General features: G+C 44.2%; 1 protein-coding gene across 1 annotated transcript; it reads left to right on the top strand.

The window, feature by feature from the left end:
* The first annotated feature begins 2,728 nt into the window (after positions 1-2,728).
* On the top strand, positions 2,729-7,630 carry LOC144114107 (Golgi-associated plant pathogenesis-related protein 1-like). Its single transcript, XM_077647592.1, has 6 exons — positions 2,729-2,843; positions 3,092-3,143; positions 3,987-4,382; positions 5,750-5,879; positions 6,032-6,260; positions 6,821-7,630. The coding sequence occupies exons 2-6, from the start codon at positions 3,093-3,095 to the stop codon at positions 6,825-6,827; spliced, it is 813 nt and encodes a 270-aa protein (XP_077503718.1). The 5' UTR covers positions 2,729-2,843; position 3,092; the 3' UTR covers positions 6,828-7,630.
* Positions 7,631-15,039: the final 7,409 nt, after the last annotated feature.

Genomic DNA, 15,039 nt, shown 5'->3' with positions numbered 1-15,039 from the left:
ACTTCAATTATCTTTTAATTTTAATGTTACTAAATAAATAAATTTGTAAAAAACACAATATTAATTTCCGTGAAGCATGCAATTCCAACCTTTCTTTTTTTCGTTCCCGGGTGGCAGGCGCTGAGCGGTTCACAGTTCACAGCGGTTCACCGAATTACTTCCTTTTCTTAACCCAAAGTGCCTCAACGTTTCAAAGTTCTTTTGGCGTAAAAGTCTAGCGAGTAAGCATACTAGCTGGTGTGGTCTCCGGAAGTTTACTTGGGACAGTGATATCTCGCGTATTCGGATATTAATAAACTCCGTGTAATTAGTATTAACAAGTGGTAACTTGACTGCCAATAGCTTAACTAAACATTTCTTCTTATAAACGCACTCCGCAGCTTTAGTCGTAAAAAAAAATCCACTCTACTGAAACTGGCGCCTGATCACAAGCAACATCGCTTTTGGTAAATTAAGAAAAAGGAAAGTAGACTGCGCACGAAACCTATTAGGGTAGCGGCTGCGTTTTTACGGAGGAAAAACGCTAAGGCGCCCGTCTGCTGTGCGATGTCAGTGCACGTTAAAGATCCCCAGGTGGTCGAAATTATGCCGGAACCCTCCACTACGGCACCTATCCTTCCTTTCTTCTTTCACTCCCTCCTTTATCCCTTCCCTTACGGCGCGGTTCAGGTGTCCAAAGATATATGAGACAGATACTGCGCCATTTCCTTTCCCCAAAAACCAACTATTATTATCAATTTTTAGGGAGAATATAGCTGCATGGGGCGTTTACTGGTGTGACCTCTTTAAGTGGTGTCTGAGGCACAATCTACCATCGCTATCTTCAATGTGCCCTGTTAGTCTTTCAGTGCACAGTAATGAAGTGCTTTTTTCGTACTCTGCGTCATCCTCACTGACATTTCCATCCCAGGAGGCAATCCTTTCACGGAACGCGCATTGGTTTATAAGACAATGGACTTGGGTAAACGCCCATGTTGAAAGTGTGACGTGCGATCGCTATCTGTCGTCTGTACAAAGCTCTCACGGTCAAGTCCCCCGTGACGTCGAAATCGTAACTTGACGCGGTTGCATGAAATAGGGGCTGCATGTCAGTCAGTTTTGCTCTACACTCCACTGGGCAGCGGCAATCAGCAACGTGAAACGTATTAGATCGATACGGGCACCGAAATGCGTCGCACAGTTTCGCCAGCGATATGGCGTTACAGCTGATAGGCCCATACTGCACAGGATGACAGCCAATCAGACAACATGCACTGACTGCGGGTGACTCATTTTAACAAATGCCTTCTGTTTTTGTTTTTAAAACAACATTTCAGCCGAAACAAACCGCCCAGACGATTTATTCCGCGGTTCAGGAGCGCCATCGATGCGATTCTGCAGCTTCTCCGAGCAAACAGACCTCCTTTTTTATGGCTTGCAGCGAAACTGTTCCGCGCTTGCATGTGAAGCAGAAACTGCATTGTGACACAGAATAGTTTGAAATTAAATTGTGAGATCGGCTGGTTGTACTGCAATGCGGAGGAGACAAATTAAAAAAAAACAAAAACAAAAAAGGCATGAGCGAAGTCGGAAATACTGCTATGACGCATTGCGTCACTGTTTCTTCAGTTATAATGCAAAGAGAACACTTTGTTTCAGCGGTGCCTGTGCTGTGCGCGAGAACCATGCAGACCACACGTCTTTTGTACACCTAGGCCGGCCTAATACAATGATTGTTTTTCACTGATTTTCTCCGGTTCTGTGCCGGATGGCATGTCCCGGAGACCACGATTGTGCGACGTCATTCGAGCGAGTGACGGCGGCAGAAGAAAGAATTGAATAGAATTCGAAATGAACCGTTGTATTACTTAATCCCTATAGTGTCTGCACCACTGCTGGCACGCAGGTGGAATATGCTTCCTGTCAGGCGTAAGCGGGTCACATCGATATTTGTTTGCACGCAAAGAAACGCGACGTTAAAACACTTCGAAAACTTGCATCGCGCCCAAATACCACATGACAATAACCACTAACAGCTGTCAAACGTCCCCCCATGGCCTCTAATAAGTATGTTTCGCCATTCTTCAAAAACAGGATCAAAAAGGATCTCAATCAAAAGATTCAAGATATCTTGCTATTCGATTCCTTTCAAATCGCACGTTGCGCCGACTGGAAGACACGAATGATAGCTGGGGCCATGGTGTTGCTTGAACCATTGACGAAAGAAAATTAAGTAGAATTGGAACAGAAATGTTAAATTATTCCGACACATATACAATCTATCCGTTCCTTTGAAGAAAAATCCTTGCGTCATATCAAACAAGACATCTTAGCCAGCCGCTCGACTTGCCTCCCACATAGGATGAGTGGTTGATAGGACTGCATCACTTTAACAGTTCGCGAATGGCACTTTAACGCGCAAACGTTTGAGGTTTCGCGGCAAATGCGTGGCAGACTTCCCGATGCTGGCAATACCTCCGCAAGCAAGATGGCTTCGGATACGGCACACAGGCGGAATACCACGCCGCTCACGAGTAAGCACAGAGACGAGACGCCCAGTGCTCCGGCGCTGATTGCTTTTGGCCAGGAGCAAGATACCAAGGGAAAGAAAGACAATGGCTTGCATTTCTGGTATCGCCTTCTGGTGGTGCTGATATTTCTGTGTGCGATCGCAACGGCTGACGCGTTGGAGAAATATGAGGATCTGAAGGCGGCGTTAATCTGCTGATATGGGAAACAAAGCTGAGCCTCAAAGGGACTCCAAGCACATAAAGGCCGCGAGCCATTTGACAGCGGTATCCACGAGGAAACATTCGGCTATAACGCTTCTCCCAGGCAACAAGAGAAATACGCTTCCTCGCTAAGTGAGTATGCCCCAGAATTCAGCGCGCGCGTTTGCCTGTGTAACGTAACACCAGGTCCTCCTGGTATTACGGACACTCTCTATAACGTCAGCAATTCATGCATGATGTGTCAAAAAATTTGAACTTTCTTACACAGGCAGACGGTGGCTGAATTTAATTAGTGATGCGTTTCAGCGCACGCATAACACATAATTTATTTTCGTTTAATAATGATTCTTTATTCAACGTTTGTTCTTTGTTATGCGCAGGATGTCTTCTGGCAGCCAGTCATTCCAGCAAACAGTGACCCGTGTAGATGGGGTGAGCGAATGCTATTCGGTGTCTCCTTTCTTTCTCCACAACTTTTTTTCTCGTGAAGATCGCAGACGAGGACACGAGACGAAGACCGGACGACCGCTCGTCTTGTCTTCGTCTCGTGTCCTCGTCTGCGATCTGCGCTGTTGACTTCAGGATGGACAACCAACAAGCCCAACCTGCTGTTCTGGCATGCTTGTTTTTATTGTTTTTTATAGTATGAAAGTATTAGCGGGGTTTAAAGCAAAATATTATTTTTGACTCGTTTTTTGCCTGTTGTGCTAGCGAATAGATGTAATAGGCGTGGTAGCTTTAAACTTCCGGGTTCATAAGTTGTTCCAGTGAAGATGCTCTTCCCGCTGTATTCAGCCGTACTGTCGAACAAAATAACTTCTCAATTCTATCCAGCGCCTTCGTCAATTGTTTCCAGATTCTAAACCGTAAAGGCAAAAATTCCAACTTTCCGTGATATATCTAACGGTAACCTTCCTAAAACCTACAAGAGGATCATTTCGTTTTCCTTTGCCCAACTGATCGATCTGTAACGTCCGGGGCAAAATCTGGTCCACTAGTTTCCTCCGACTTGCATACCTGCAGGCAGTATTGACATCCTTGCCCGAGCCTTGGCGAACTTCACCACGCAGCAGCAATTCGTAAGGCCCGAGGCACCGTCCATTCTCAATTCGGAGCCCACGTGCAGTACTCTTGTGCAAAAGCGCCGACTTCAGCGGAGCAGTCTCACTTAGCTAATTCATAAATTATGTTCTAATGGAGGATGCCGATCGACAGTACCCAATGCTCCTTTGCATCGCCCTTAATCACTACGGTCCTGTTTCTTTGTGTCTTCAGGGCGTGCGCACCACGACTACCACGACAACGCAACGCGTTGTCCAAGTCTCGGAGACTTCGGGCTATCCGGGCGACCGGCTTCAGACAGGCCACCACGTGCAGAGGACCGTGGTGACGCGCACCACCAAGGAACACGCCAGCGGCACTGCGGAGGTTATCGAGGACGTGGTCACCAACGATGGCGTCCTCCGCATCCAAGACAAGCCCAAGAAGGGCCTCTTCGGCTTCCTGGGCGGAAAGAAGGACAAGACCAGGGTCACCCCCGTAGATGCGCCCAGCGACCGCAAGGCCCCGACCAAGCCTCTCAGTGACAAGGAGTTCCGGAAAGAAACTCTCAAGTGGCACAACCACTACCGCACCATCCACGGTGTTCCGCCGCTCAAGCATAGCGATGAGGTCAGAGCAATTTAGGGGAGCAGGGCAGCTTTGCAAAAAAAATGTCCGGCTGCAGCTGTCAAACTGTTTGATGCCTTAAATTGTCGGATTACACGGTGGAAGGACAAGCGTCAGAAGAATGCGCTATAGGACTCGGCAATACTATAGTATCGCCGTTTAGTTCACCACTCTGCCTTTCCGATTCAGTTTCGCAAATAACGAATTAACAGTCAAATTCGCCGCGCGAACTACGTGCTTCTTCACTTAGGGACAACGTCAATAACCGCAATATTACTCGAGTTCACAGTTCGTGTGACGTAAAAGCAATGTTTGCAATGCATGCGTGATGCAATGACTTCGCGCAGTACTTAACGCCGCAAAACCACGGAAACTCGCACCTCCCACTAACGCCTTACATTTATAGCGTGTTCTGAAAGGTATATAAAACGAAACAGTGCAGACGATCTCTGGCGATGCAACGGCTGACTAATATAATTAATACAGCCTGCTGTCTTAAAGCTGTTTAAGTGTTTTCGTGCACGTAAGATCAGTTTGCAAGTGGGCGGTGCTTGTGCATTGGCCATTCGCAATATGCATTCAGACATTAGATAAGCTACCGGCCAATCATGACCCGATCGTACATATGAAGGCGCATGAACAACTTTATTATGTTGATTTCAGGTTCAGGCGCTGTATGTACGATTAGGAAATTCGCGTCATATGTCCTTTGCGGCTCTATATTACAACATGCTCTCAATGTCTGCGATTATAGGATAAACCCACTGAAGGTTCACTGCCTGGTTATCTGTTTCGGAAATTCTTTCTGCTGACCTCGAGCTCGTTGCAAAGGTTAACTGCAACTATAAGTTATTTATGTCGTGTGTATGTAATGGCCACTGATAAAATATTCGACGAATAAAAAATGCCGATAAATCAACTAATTCTGAAATTTCACACTAAACAATAATTCGGCAATATGGTTGGATGCAACAAGCAGATGCTTAGATCATTTGCTTCCCGTTGCGAATTTCCTCTAATTGCCCGCATTTGAAAAGTATGGCGCTCATTTCTACAACGCCCGGCGCGAGTACACAGAGACAAATAAACTGTGATAAATGCGTGGCCAAGCAACAGCAAAGGTACGTCTCGGTGTTGTGGTGTCCTTTGATGCTGCTGTCCTATGGATCGTTACCAACCAACCCCGTTTTCCAACCAGATAGACCTGCCATGAATGCAGCAGTTTTGAAAGCGAAGTGTAAAGGAAAAAAAAAATCACTCCATGGCAATGATGAAAGATTAAGCAGGCGTGAAACGTATCTGAGAAACTATTTTGCGTCTCAGGGCCGATGAATTACTTGCTCATGCCTGCGCGCACCTTCTCTGTGCAGCTGTGCCGATACGCACAGGAGTGGGCTGACACACTGGCCAAGAAGGACACGTTTTGTCACCGCCCGAACAACAAGTACGGCGAGAACATCTACGTGGCTTGGTCATCAGACCCCACCAAGGAGGTGACAGGTGCGGAATCACTTTACTCACACTCGTGAAGCTGTTTAGAAATGCGATATTCTCCCTGCATGCATTTGCTCTCAAGCTTTAGAACTGCAATCAATTCAAAGCGAGCATGAAGTCCGACATTTTACGTTCACCACTGACTGCATTGGCCGCAGGAAGAGAGGTGGTTGATTCGTGGTACAGCGAGGTCCAGAAGCACCAGTTCGGCTGCGAGCCACGCAGTCTCGGCTCCGGCCACTTCACGCAAGTCGTCTGGAAGGCCAGCACCGAGCTCGGCACTGCTCGAGCGCGCACGGCCACCGGAAAGCTGCTCGTGGTGGCCAACTACAACCCGGCCGGCAACCTCATCGGCAGCTTCGCTCAGAACGTGCCTCCGCCCAAGAAGTGAGCGAGCCGCGCCACGACAACGCACTGTGTCGGCCGCGTGTACAGCACGGACACCGTCGCGCGCAACGGGCTTGCGTGCGTGTAAATAGTTTCGGCTGCAAACACCAGCTGCCACATATCTCGACCCCCTCACCTTAAGGAAGAAGAGGACGCCGAACTCCCCCACCACCTCCTTAGTTCCCCTCATTTCTACAGCAAGGTTAAAACCTGTTTAGCGCAGAAATAAAGACGTACAGAAAAAAAAGGCCAAAACTGCGCATTTTTTTGTCGGAGCCTCAATCGGGGGTAAATTTTTTTATTTATTTATTTATTTACAGAAACCTTACAAGCCTCCGGAGAGGCATTGTGTAAGAGTGTCAAATACAGAAGTTTGTGAAAAATAGGTTAGAAATAAAAAACACAGTAAAGTACAGCAAAACACAAAAAACAGGTGAGTTCAGATACGATACCGCAATTCCCAAAATAGTGATAAAAGTAAAAACAACTATGCGTCATGTCGGCATGGAAGTACGGCAACAGCGAACATGCATCAATCGCCATTTCGTTTCTTGGTGCAGATCTTGATCCTGCTTGCCCCGTGGAATCATCGTCTCGGCGCCACGACTGCGCAGTTGCGTCCATTGCTGCTGACGCGGGATGACAGCCTCCAGCTTTTCGACTCACCACCAGACGGACCGCTTCGCTGCGAGGGATCGGCCCCCTTTTTTGAAGACCACTTTCTGCAACCCACCTTGGGCAAGACATCGGCATCGACTGATGCATTATCTCCGGCACACTACTTAAGAAGTCGGCGCTTCTGGAATCCTCTTAGTGGGCATGGAAGTACGGCAACAGCGAACATGCATCAAACGCCATTTCGTTTCTTGGTGCAGGTAGGTTCAGTTCCTGAGCTATTTTGCAAAAAATCTGACGATATTTTTTTTTTGCTAGTAATTCCATGCCCACAATCGTCGCTGTCTTTGATTTGTGATTGCGTTCACGTCGCCAAGTTGTTAATACTGTCCGGTGACGTTGAGTTGAATCCTGGACCCTCTAAGGAGGAGTCTTCCCAGCAATACAGTGAATTGGTCTCACTAATAAAATTTTTACATGATAAAATGGATCCTAGGCACGACGAAGTTATGACCGCACTTAATGAAGTTTAGGCGGCCCAAAATTCAATGGAGCTGCAGATTACAGATATTGATGGTCGTCTTACTGCAGTGGAAAACAGTATTCGCACATCTGAGGCGCCGCAGGTCGAAAGTGTTGCTCATGTCGTAGCACTTGATCACAGACTGAACGAATTTGAAGATCGTTCAAGCCGAGATAACTTAATATTCCACGGTATGGACGATAGTTGTCAAGAGACATGGGCCGAATCCGAAGAAAAAATCTGCTCCATTCTGAATACCGCGCTAATGCCAGATGTTACTATCTCCCGCGAAGGTATTTTGAATCTTCTTCTGAAGCTTGACGTTAAAAAGTCTAGCGGGCCTGATAACATCCCTTCAGCTTTTCTCCGCCGTTACGCAGAATGGTTATCGCATTACCTGAAAGTTATTTTCAAAGCCTGTTTGTCTCAGTGCGCAGTCCCATCAGAATGGAAAACCGCACGTGTCATCCCCGTTTTTAAAGGCAATGACCCAACTTGCGTATCTAATTATCGCCCAATATCTTTGGTCTCGACCAGTTGCAAAATGTTCGAGCATGTGATCTGCCGAGTTTTGACAGAATTTCTGGAGTCGACCCATTTCTTGTGTGATCAGCAACATGGATTTAGGCGAGGTTTATCTACCGTCTCACAACTGATAACCACTTGCCATGATTTTTTTATTGCAGTTAACAACAAACAACAAATGGACGCTGTTTTTCTTGACTTCGCCAAAGCCTTCGATAAGGTACCGCACACCAAACTCATAGGAAAGCTTTACACTGCCGGAATCAATCCTAACATTATTGACCTTATTAGAGCCTACTTAGAAGACAGATTTCAATGCGTTCATGTTGGCGATGAGTACTCTGATGCACTTCCGGTTTCATCTGGTGTTCCGCAAGGATCTGTTCTGGGGCCTATCCTATTTTTAATTTACGTAAATGACATAATTAATGTGGTTGATACCGAAGTTAGAGTTAAACTATTTGCTGATGACTGCGTTTTATACTTCCTAGTTAACTCCACAGCGGACCAAATTAAGCTTAACAGTAACCTGCAGAAGATCTCAAACTGGTGCAACCAATGGGGTATGCTTCTTAACGTTAATAAATGTTTGGTACTTAGAATTTGTAAAAAGAAAACTGTTCTGACTCATCCATATTGTATAGCTGGCGTTCCACTTCCAGAATCCTCGTTTGTAAAATACCTTGGAGTCCAGATATCTAATCACCTAAACTGGGATGCCCACATCGATATTACTTGCGGGAAAGCACTGAAGACTCTATGGTGTTTGAGGCGTAAACTGCCAAATGCCCCAAAACACGTGAAACTGGCAGCGTATAAGGCTTTGGTGCGGCCTCGTATGGAATATGCCTGTTGTTTATGGGACCCATTTACAGCCAAGAATATTTCCAAATTAGAAAGAGTGCAAAGAATCGCAGCCCGTTTCATTTGCAACAGATACAAACGAACAGATAGTGTAACAGCTATGATCAAATCTATTGGCCTAGAATCCCTGCAGACAAGGCGCACTGATGCTAGGTTGAAATTTCTGTACCTAATATATAATAATCTCATTAAAATGAACGCTCATGATTATATTACTCCTGTTTCGCGAGCAGGTATGCGTTATAACCATGGCAAAATGCTACAAGAATTTCGTGCATATTCTAATACAGTTAAACACTCATTTTTTGTAAAATCGATTACAGACTGGAATGAACTCCCGAAGTGTGTAGTGAATAGCCCGAATGTAGAAATGTTTGTTGACAATTTGAGAGCCTTTTGTATGTGAAATCCTTGTTTTTTGCTTTTTTTCGCATCATCTGTTCGCTTTTGAATGGCGCTAGTCTATATATATATATCTTGTTTATTTTTTACTTGTACCTTTGTTCACCCCTGCTTGGAGTCAAGCGACTCCGCAGTATAAATAAATAAATAAATAACTTCGGTTTGGATAAGAGCGACGAACGCATATCCCGAGCCCATAGACTAGGCCACTTTTTCCCCGACAAATTCCGCCCCATTATTGTTAAATTTGTGTAATTTAAACTTAGGGAGACTATTATTGCATCAAAAAACAAGTTAAAAGCTTCCAAGGTAACCGTGAGTGAAGATTTTTGCAAAGCGACAAGGAATGTGAGAAAAAAGCTTTTCTATTTTGGTACTCAAAGCGGCAAAAAGTTTTCAGTACGGTATAACAAACGTCATATCGGCAATAAATGTTATGTTTACTCAACAGACACCGACCCCGTGTGCGAAATAGGGCCTTTCAGTGACAGCAGTCCAGCCGGCTCTTCGTCTGGCACTGCCCGCACCGACGCAGATACATCTTTATCCTAACCCAGAAACGTGCTCCTGAAGTCGTCCGCCGGGATCTATCGTTTCTCTTCACAAACTTCCGGAGTATTGTGAACAAACGCCATGATCTATCATCTGTAATTGATGCATGCGCCGCCGATGTGGTGGTGTTAACGGAAACGTGGCTTTCAAACGCTCTAAGCAATGCAGAATTGCTTGACTGTGAAGAAAATTACACCACCTACCGCCAAGACAGGGCTGCAAAACACGGAGGTGGTGTACTGATTGCCGTTTCCGACTACCTCGTATCAGACATAGTCATTGTCCCTACTTCCCTCGAAATGCTTTGTGTCCGCATAAACCTTCACTACTAAAGTGCATTATTCTGTGTGTGCTATAGGCCGCCGAACGCGGCACCATCTTTCTGTGATGACTTACACGATGCATTGAATATTTTGGATGCACAATTCCCTTCACTGCCTTTATTTCTGTTAGATTTTAATTTTCCCCAAATAGATTTGTCCGGTCTCTTTCCAACTGTCAGAGATACTTCCGCAGTCAGCCAATCCTTTTTGAACATATGCATTCAGTTTAACCTTACACAGCTTTTTTCAGAGCCTACAAGGTTTGGTACTGGTACATCTAACCTGTTAGACTTAATTCTTACCACTGCACCTCATCTTCTACATCGTGTAACCTACATGCCCGGTTTGAGTAATTGTCTTATTCACTTCGAAATAACGGCGCTTACTACTAAAAACGTTAGTAGCATCAAGACAATTATAGACTATTCCAGGGGTGACTACACATCAATTAACAGCGAACTAGCACTCTTCATAGATAACTGCATGCCTACCTTCTTCGAGAGAACCGTTGACCAAAATTGGGCATTTTTAAGAATACAGTCTCGTCGCTAGTAGATAAGTACGTCCCAATGCACCGAATTAGAAAACAATCCCGATTACCGTGGTTCACCGTCGCCTTGAAACGACTTTTGAATAAGAAGCGCTTCTTTCGCCTTGCAAAACGTGCAAACACTGCGGAACGTTGGTCCGCATACGGTGATGTTCTCCGAACTTACCGACTAGCTATCAAAGAAGCCAAGCGCATGTTCCTAAATAATACACTGCCGTCACTCCTTTCTACTAATCCATCTAAGTTCTGGAACATTATCAGGCCCAAAGAACGAACGGTCATTCAACTTTATGATAGTGCTGGGAACACAATGTCAAGTGAAGAATGTTGTACTGCCTTAAACCTTGACTTTGCAAAATCGTTTTCTGATTGTTCCTTCGATGTCGCTCCAGAAGTGCTTAAGTACGATTTCTTTCCGATGGACCCCATTGTCATCGATTTTGCTGGCATTGTGACGTTAATCCAAAGTCTGAAGTTATCATCCAGTTGCGGTGTCGACAACATTAATTCGAAGTTTTTGAAGAACACTTCTGTATATTCCAGCATAAATTTTAGCGCACCTTTTCACCCAGTCTGTCGAACACGCCACAATGCCAGCTGACTGGAAGGTAGCGAGAGTGGTTCCACTCTTCAAGCAAGGTAATCCGAATTCTCCCCTTAACTACAGACCTATTTCATTAACAAGCGTTTCTTGTAAACTTCTAGAGCACTTTATATACTCTAACCTCGCATCATTTTGGAAAGTAACTCTTAATGAAGCTCCTGTGAGCATGGGTTCCGGAAAAAATTTTCTTGCGTGACTCAGCTTTTATTTTTCACTAATATCTTAGCGTCGTCTTTAGATAGTGGTTTACTAACCGACTGCATCTTTCTTGACTTCGCTAAGGGTTTCGATAAGGTATCGCATCACTTACTCCTTAAAATGAGTTCCCTGAATATTGACCCTAACCTTCTTAAATGGATTGAATGTTTCTTGACTAACCGCACCAAGTTTGTATCAGCTAACGACTCTCTATCATCCCCATGTGCCGTAACATCTGGTGTTCCTCAAGGTTCTGTCCTGGGTCCTTTACTCTTTTTGGTATATATCAATGACCTTCCGATTGGCATCAACTCTTCTCTTAAGCTTTTTGCCGACGATTGTGTTCTTTTTCGTGCGATACACAACGTTTCCGACAGTTCTCTCCTTCAGTCCGATCTTGATAACGTCTTAATTTGGCGTCAGAGATGTTCTATGGTTCTCAATCCATCAAAGTGCAAAATTATGTCCATCTCCCGCCAATCTAACCCTTCTAAAACGTTCGATTACAAGATTAGTGGAGTTTCATTAGAGAACGTTTCATCTTATAAGTACTTGGGTGTTCACATCACTAACAACTTATCCTGGCGCATGCACATAGAATATGTTATTGACAATGCAAACCGTGCCCTTGGTTACATACGCAGAAATTTCTCTCAGGCTCCATCCCATTTGAAGTTACTTTTATATGAAGCACTAATACGGCCAAAGCTAGAATACGCGTAATCAGTATGGGACCCCGCACAACTCACCTTAATCGATGCTATAGAAGCCGTCCAGAATCGGTCAGCTCGCTTCATCCTTTCCAATTATTCTCGCACGGCTAGTATTTCCTTAATGAAATCTAAACTTGGTCTGATTAATCTCGCAGTTCGCAGAAATATTTCACGCCTCAGTCTCTTCCACAGCATTTTCTTTCATAACGAGACACTAAAACAGGAATTTTTTCTGCTATACCATCATACGTATCATCACGTGTTGATCATCCACATAAAGTTGCCATCCCAACCTGTAAAACGAATGTGTTTTTTTAATTCTTTCTTACTGAAGACTAGCACTGAGTGGAACCACCTTCCACCCATATCGCATGCATTGAAGACGCATCATCCTTCAAGCCACTTATCAAGTATGTCATCTAACAAGCATCTGCAGCATGATTTTTCGCTTTTTTTTTCTTTTGCCGGTACTTTTTATATGTATTTTTTTCACCCGCCCCCTCTATAGCGCTCTGCGAGCCCTGAGGGTATTGTAATAAATAAATAAAATAAATAGGGGAAATGCACAAAAAGTTATACAAAAGCAAAAGAAAGTATACCGGGCATACATGAGGAAAGCGGCGCATCAACAGAACCAAAGAGGCAATAGTCTCAAGCAGCTGAAAACAAAGTTATATGCATCTTGAGTATATAAATGACGTGCTAAGCGTTATCACTGAAGTGCTTGAGTAGATGCTTGCGAAAGGTGTTATGATTGCCCTGCAGGGCGATGCAGTCCGGAAGATCGTTCCAGAGACGGAGTGATGAGACGGAGTGATGAGAAGTTCAAAGCATGCGTGTTGCCATAAATGCGGGCATAGCTGTAGTTATTATGTAATCTATATGATAAGTAGGAGGGACGTTGTAGCTGTGCTGGCGGTGAATCAGTGGCATGGACGTATTCGTGAAAGATAGATTAAAGAGCAATTTCGCGACGAATTTGCAACGGATGGAGCGAAATTTCGATCTTTAGTTTGGATGCACTGGACTGATAGCTGTAATTTTGCGAAATGAAACGACAAGCCCTATTCTGGACAGCTTCCAACTTCTCTATTAGATATTTATGATGCGGTGACCCGATGGATGAAGCGTACTCTAGCTGCGGTCTGACAAAAGTAATGTACGCTTGTTTACGCACGTGAGGGGTAGTGCATTTCAGGTTACGACGAAGGAAACCTAGTGACCGGGAAGCATTAGCTAAAATGGTGGTTATGTGTTCAGCCCAAGAAAGGTTTGGTGAAAGATAGACGCCTTGATACTTATACTGCGTAGTCCGAGCCAATGTATCGTTATTAATGTGGTAGGGAAAATCCGAATTGACTGATTTTTGGTTAAAAGAAATTATCTTACACTTAGAAATGTTTAAAGTCATTAGCCACGTTTTACACCAGTCGTTAATGCGATCGAGGTCACTTTGAAGTCCAAGGTGGTCATTAGTACTTTTTATTGGTCGATAAATAATGCAGTCGTCAGCAAATATGCGTATCCAAGATGAGATGTTTACTGGCAGGTCATTAATGTAAATTAAGAAGAGAAATGGACCGAGGACGCTTCCTTGCGGCACGCCCGATGTAACGTCGGAGATAGGAGAGGAGTAATTAACAACGGTGAACTGCTGGCGATTAGACAGAAAATTACAGGCCCATGACAGAGTTAAAGAATCTAATTTGAGCGCAGAAAGTTTAGATATTAGTCGGCAATGTGCTGCCCGATCAAATGCTTTGGCAAAGTCCAAAAAGATTGAATCAGTTTGTAAGTTACTGTTCATGTTGAAGTGTAGGTCGGTTGTAAACTCAAATAACTGCGTCTCGCAGGAAAAGCCTTTTCTGAAACCGTGCTGCTTAGTGAAAAAAAAATGATTAGATTCCAGGTGATTGTAGATATGTGATGTGAAAATGTGTTCAGGCATCTTGCAACAGATGCAGGTAAGTGAGATGGGGCGGTAGTTTTCGTGTGCGAGTGTTTGTTGCCGCTTTTGAAAACCGGTACAACCTTTCCTATTTCCCAATCTGTGGGGAGCTCACCTGTAGATATTGACTGCTTAAATATAGTAAGATGATGCTGGAGACAGAAATGGTATTTTTTAGCATTTTTGAATTAATTTCATCAACCCCAGAGGAAGAGGATAGTTTAAGATTATTTATCAGGTGTACTATGCCATCGAGTGTAATGTCAACTGGTGCCATGTAGGGGTAACCAAAATCTGGTACATACGGGACGTTAGAATTATATTCTTCGGTCAAAACAGATGCGAAAAACGAGTTAAATGCTTTAGGACAGTCAGCATCGGAGTAGGGGGTGTTGTTAACGTCATGTATTGAGATATCATTACTTACGCTATTCTGACGTTTTGTTTTCCAGAACTTGCTTGGATTATTCTTAAGTAGCGCGGGAAGGTCCTTTGAAAAAGATTTATTTTTTGCATCACAAAGGGCGGAACAATATAGGTTTAGGTAGGTTTTATATTTACCACACGTGCATGGAGTACATTCGTGCTTTGCATTTTTGTACAATCGTTTTTTTCTTATTTCTCATGCGTTGATGCTTTCTTGTAAACCAGGGGTTAGATTTGTCATTTGATAGCGTGATAAGTGGAACATGTTTGCCCACAAGTTCTGCGAGCTTGTCTCTAAAAAGAATCCAGTTATCTTCTACTGACCTGTCTTGAAAAGAGGGCATCAGGATATTATCAGAAAACGCTTGAAGTTCATCATTTATTCGATTGTAATCTCCTCTGTTATAGTCGCAAATCTTTTTCCTCGTGATGCCAGTGGACGGAAGTGGAATGTTAATTGTCAGTTGAAGTAAATTGTGGTCGCTCAAACCATCTAAGTAATTTATGTCACAAACTGTGTCAGGGGCTGATGTAAA

Source organism: Amblyomma americanum, chromosome 1 (genome assembly GCF_052857255.1).
Source record: "Amblyomma americanum isolate KBUSLIRL-KWMA chromosome 1, ASM5285725v1, whole genome shotgun sequence".
Classification (NCBI taxonomy): domain Eukaryota; kingdom Metazoa; phylum Arthropoda; class Arachnida; order Ixodida; family Ixodidae; genus Amblyomma; species Amblyomma americanum.
The sequence above is the reverse complement of the archived record's forward strand: the minus strand, read 5'-3'. Positions and strand labels throughout refer to the sequence as shown.

What these genes read in the sequence shown, in the direction of transcription:
- LOC144114107 (XM_077647592.1), top strand. Translation starts at nt 3,093, where the DNA reads ATGTCTTCTGGCAGCCAGTCATTCCAGCAAACAGTGACCCGTGTAGAT. An exon ending in CAGTGACCCGTGTAGATGGG is followed by an intron (nt 3,144 to 3,986) that starts GTGAGCGAATGC and finishes TTGTGTCTTCAG; the next exon opens with GGCGTGCGCACCACGACTAC. An exon ending in CGCTCAAGCATAGCGATGAG is followed by an intron (nt 4,383 to 5,749) that starts GTCAGAGCAATT and finishes TTCTCTGTGCAG; the next exon opens with CTGTGCCGATACGCACAGGA.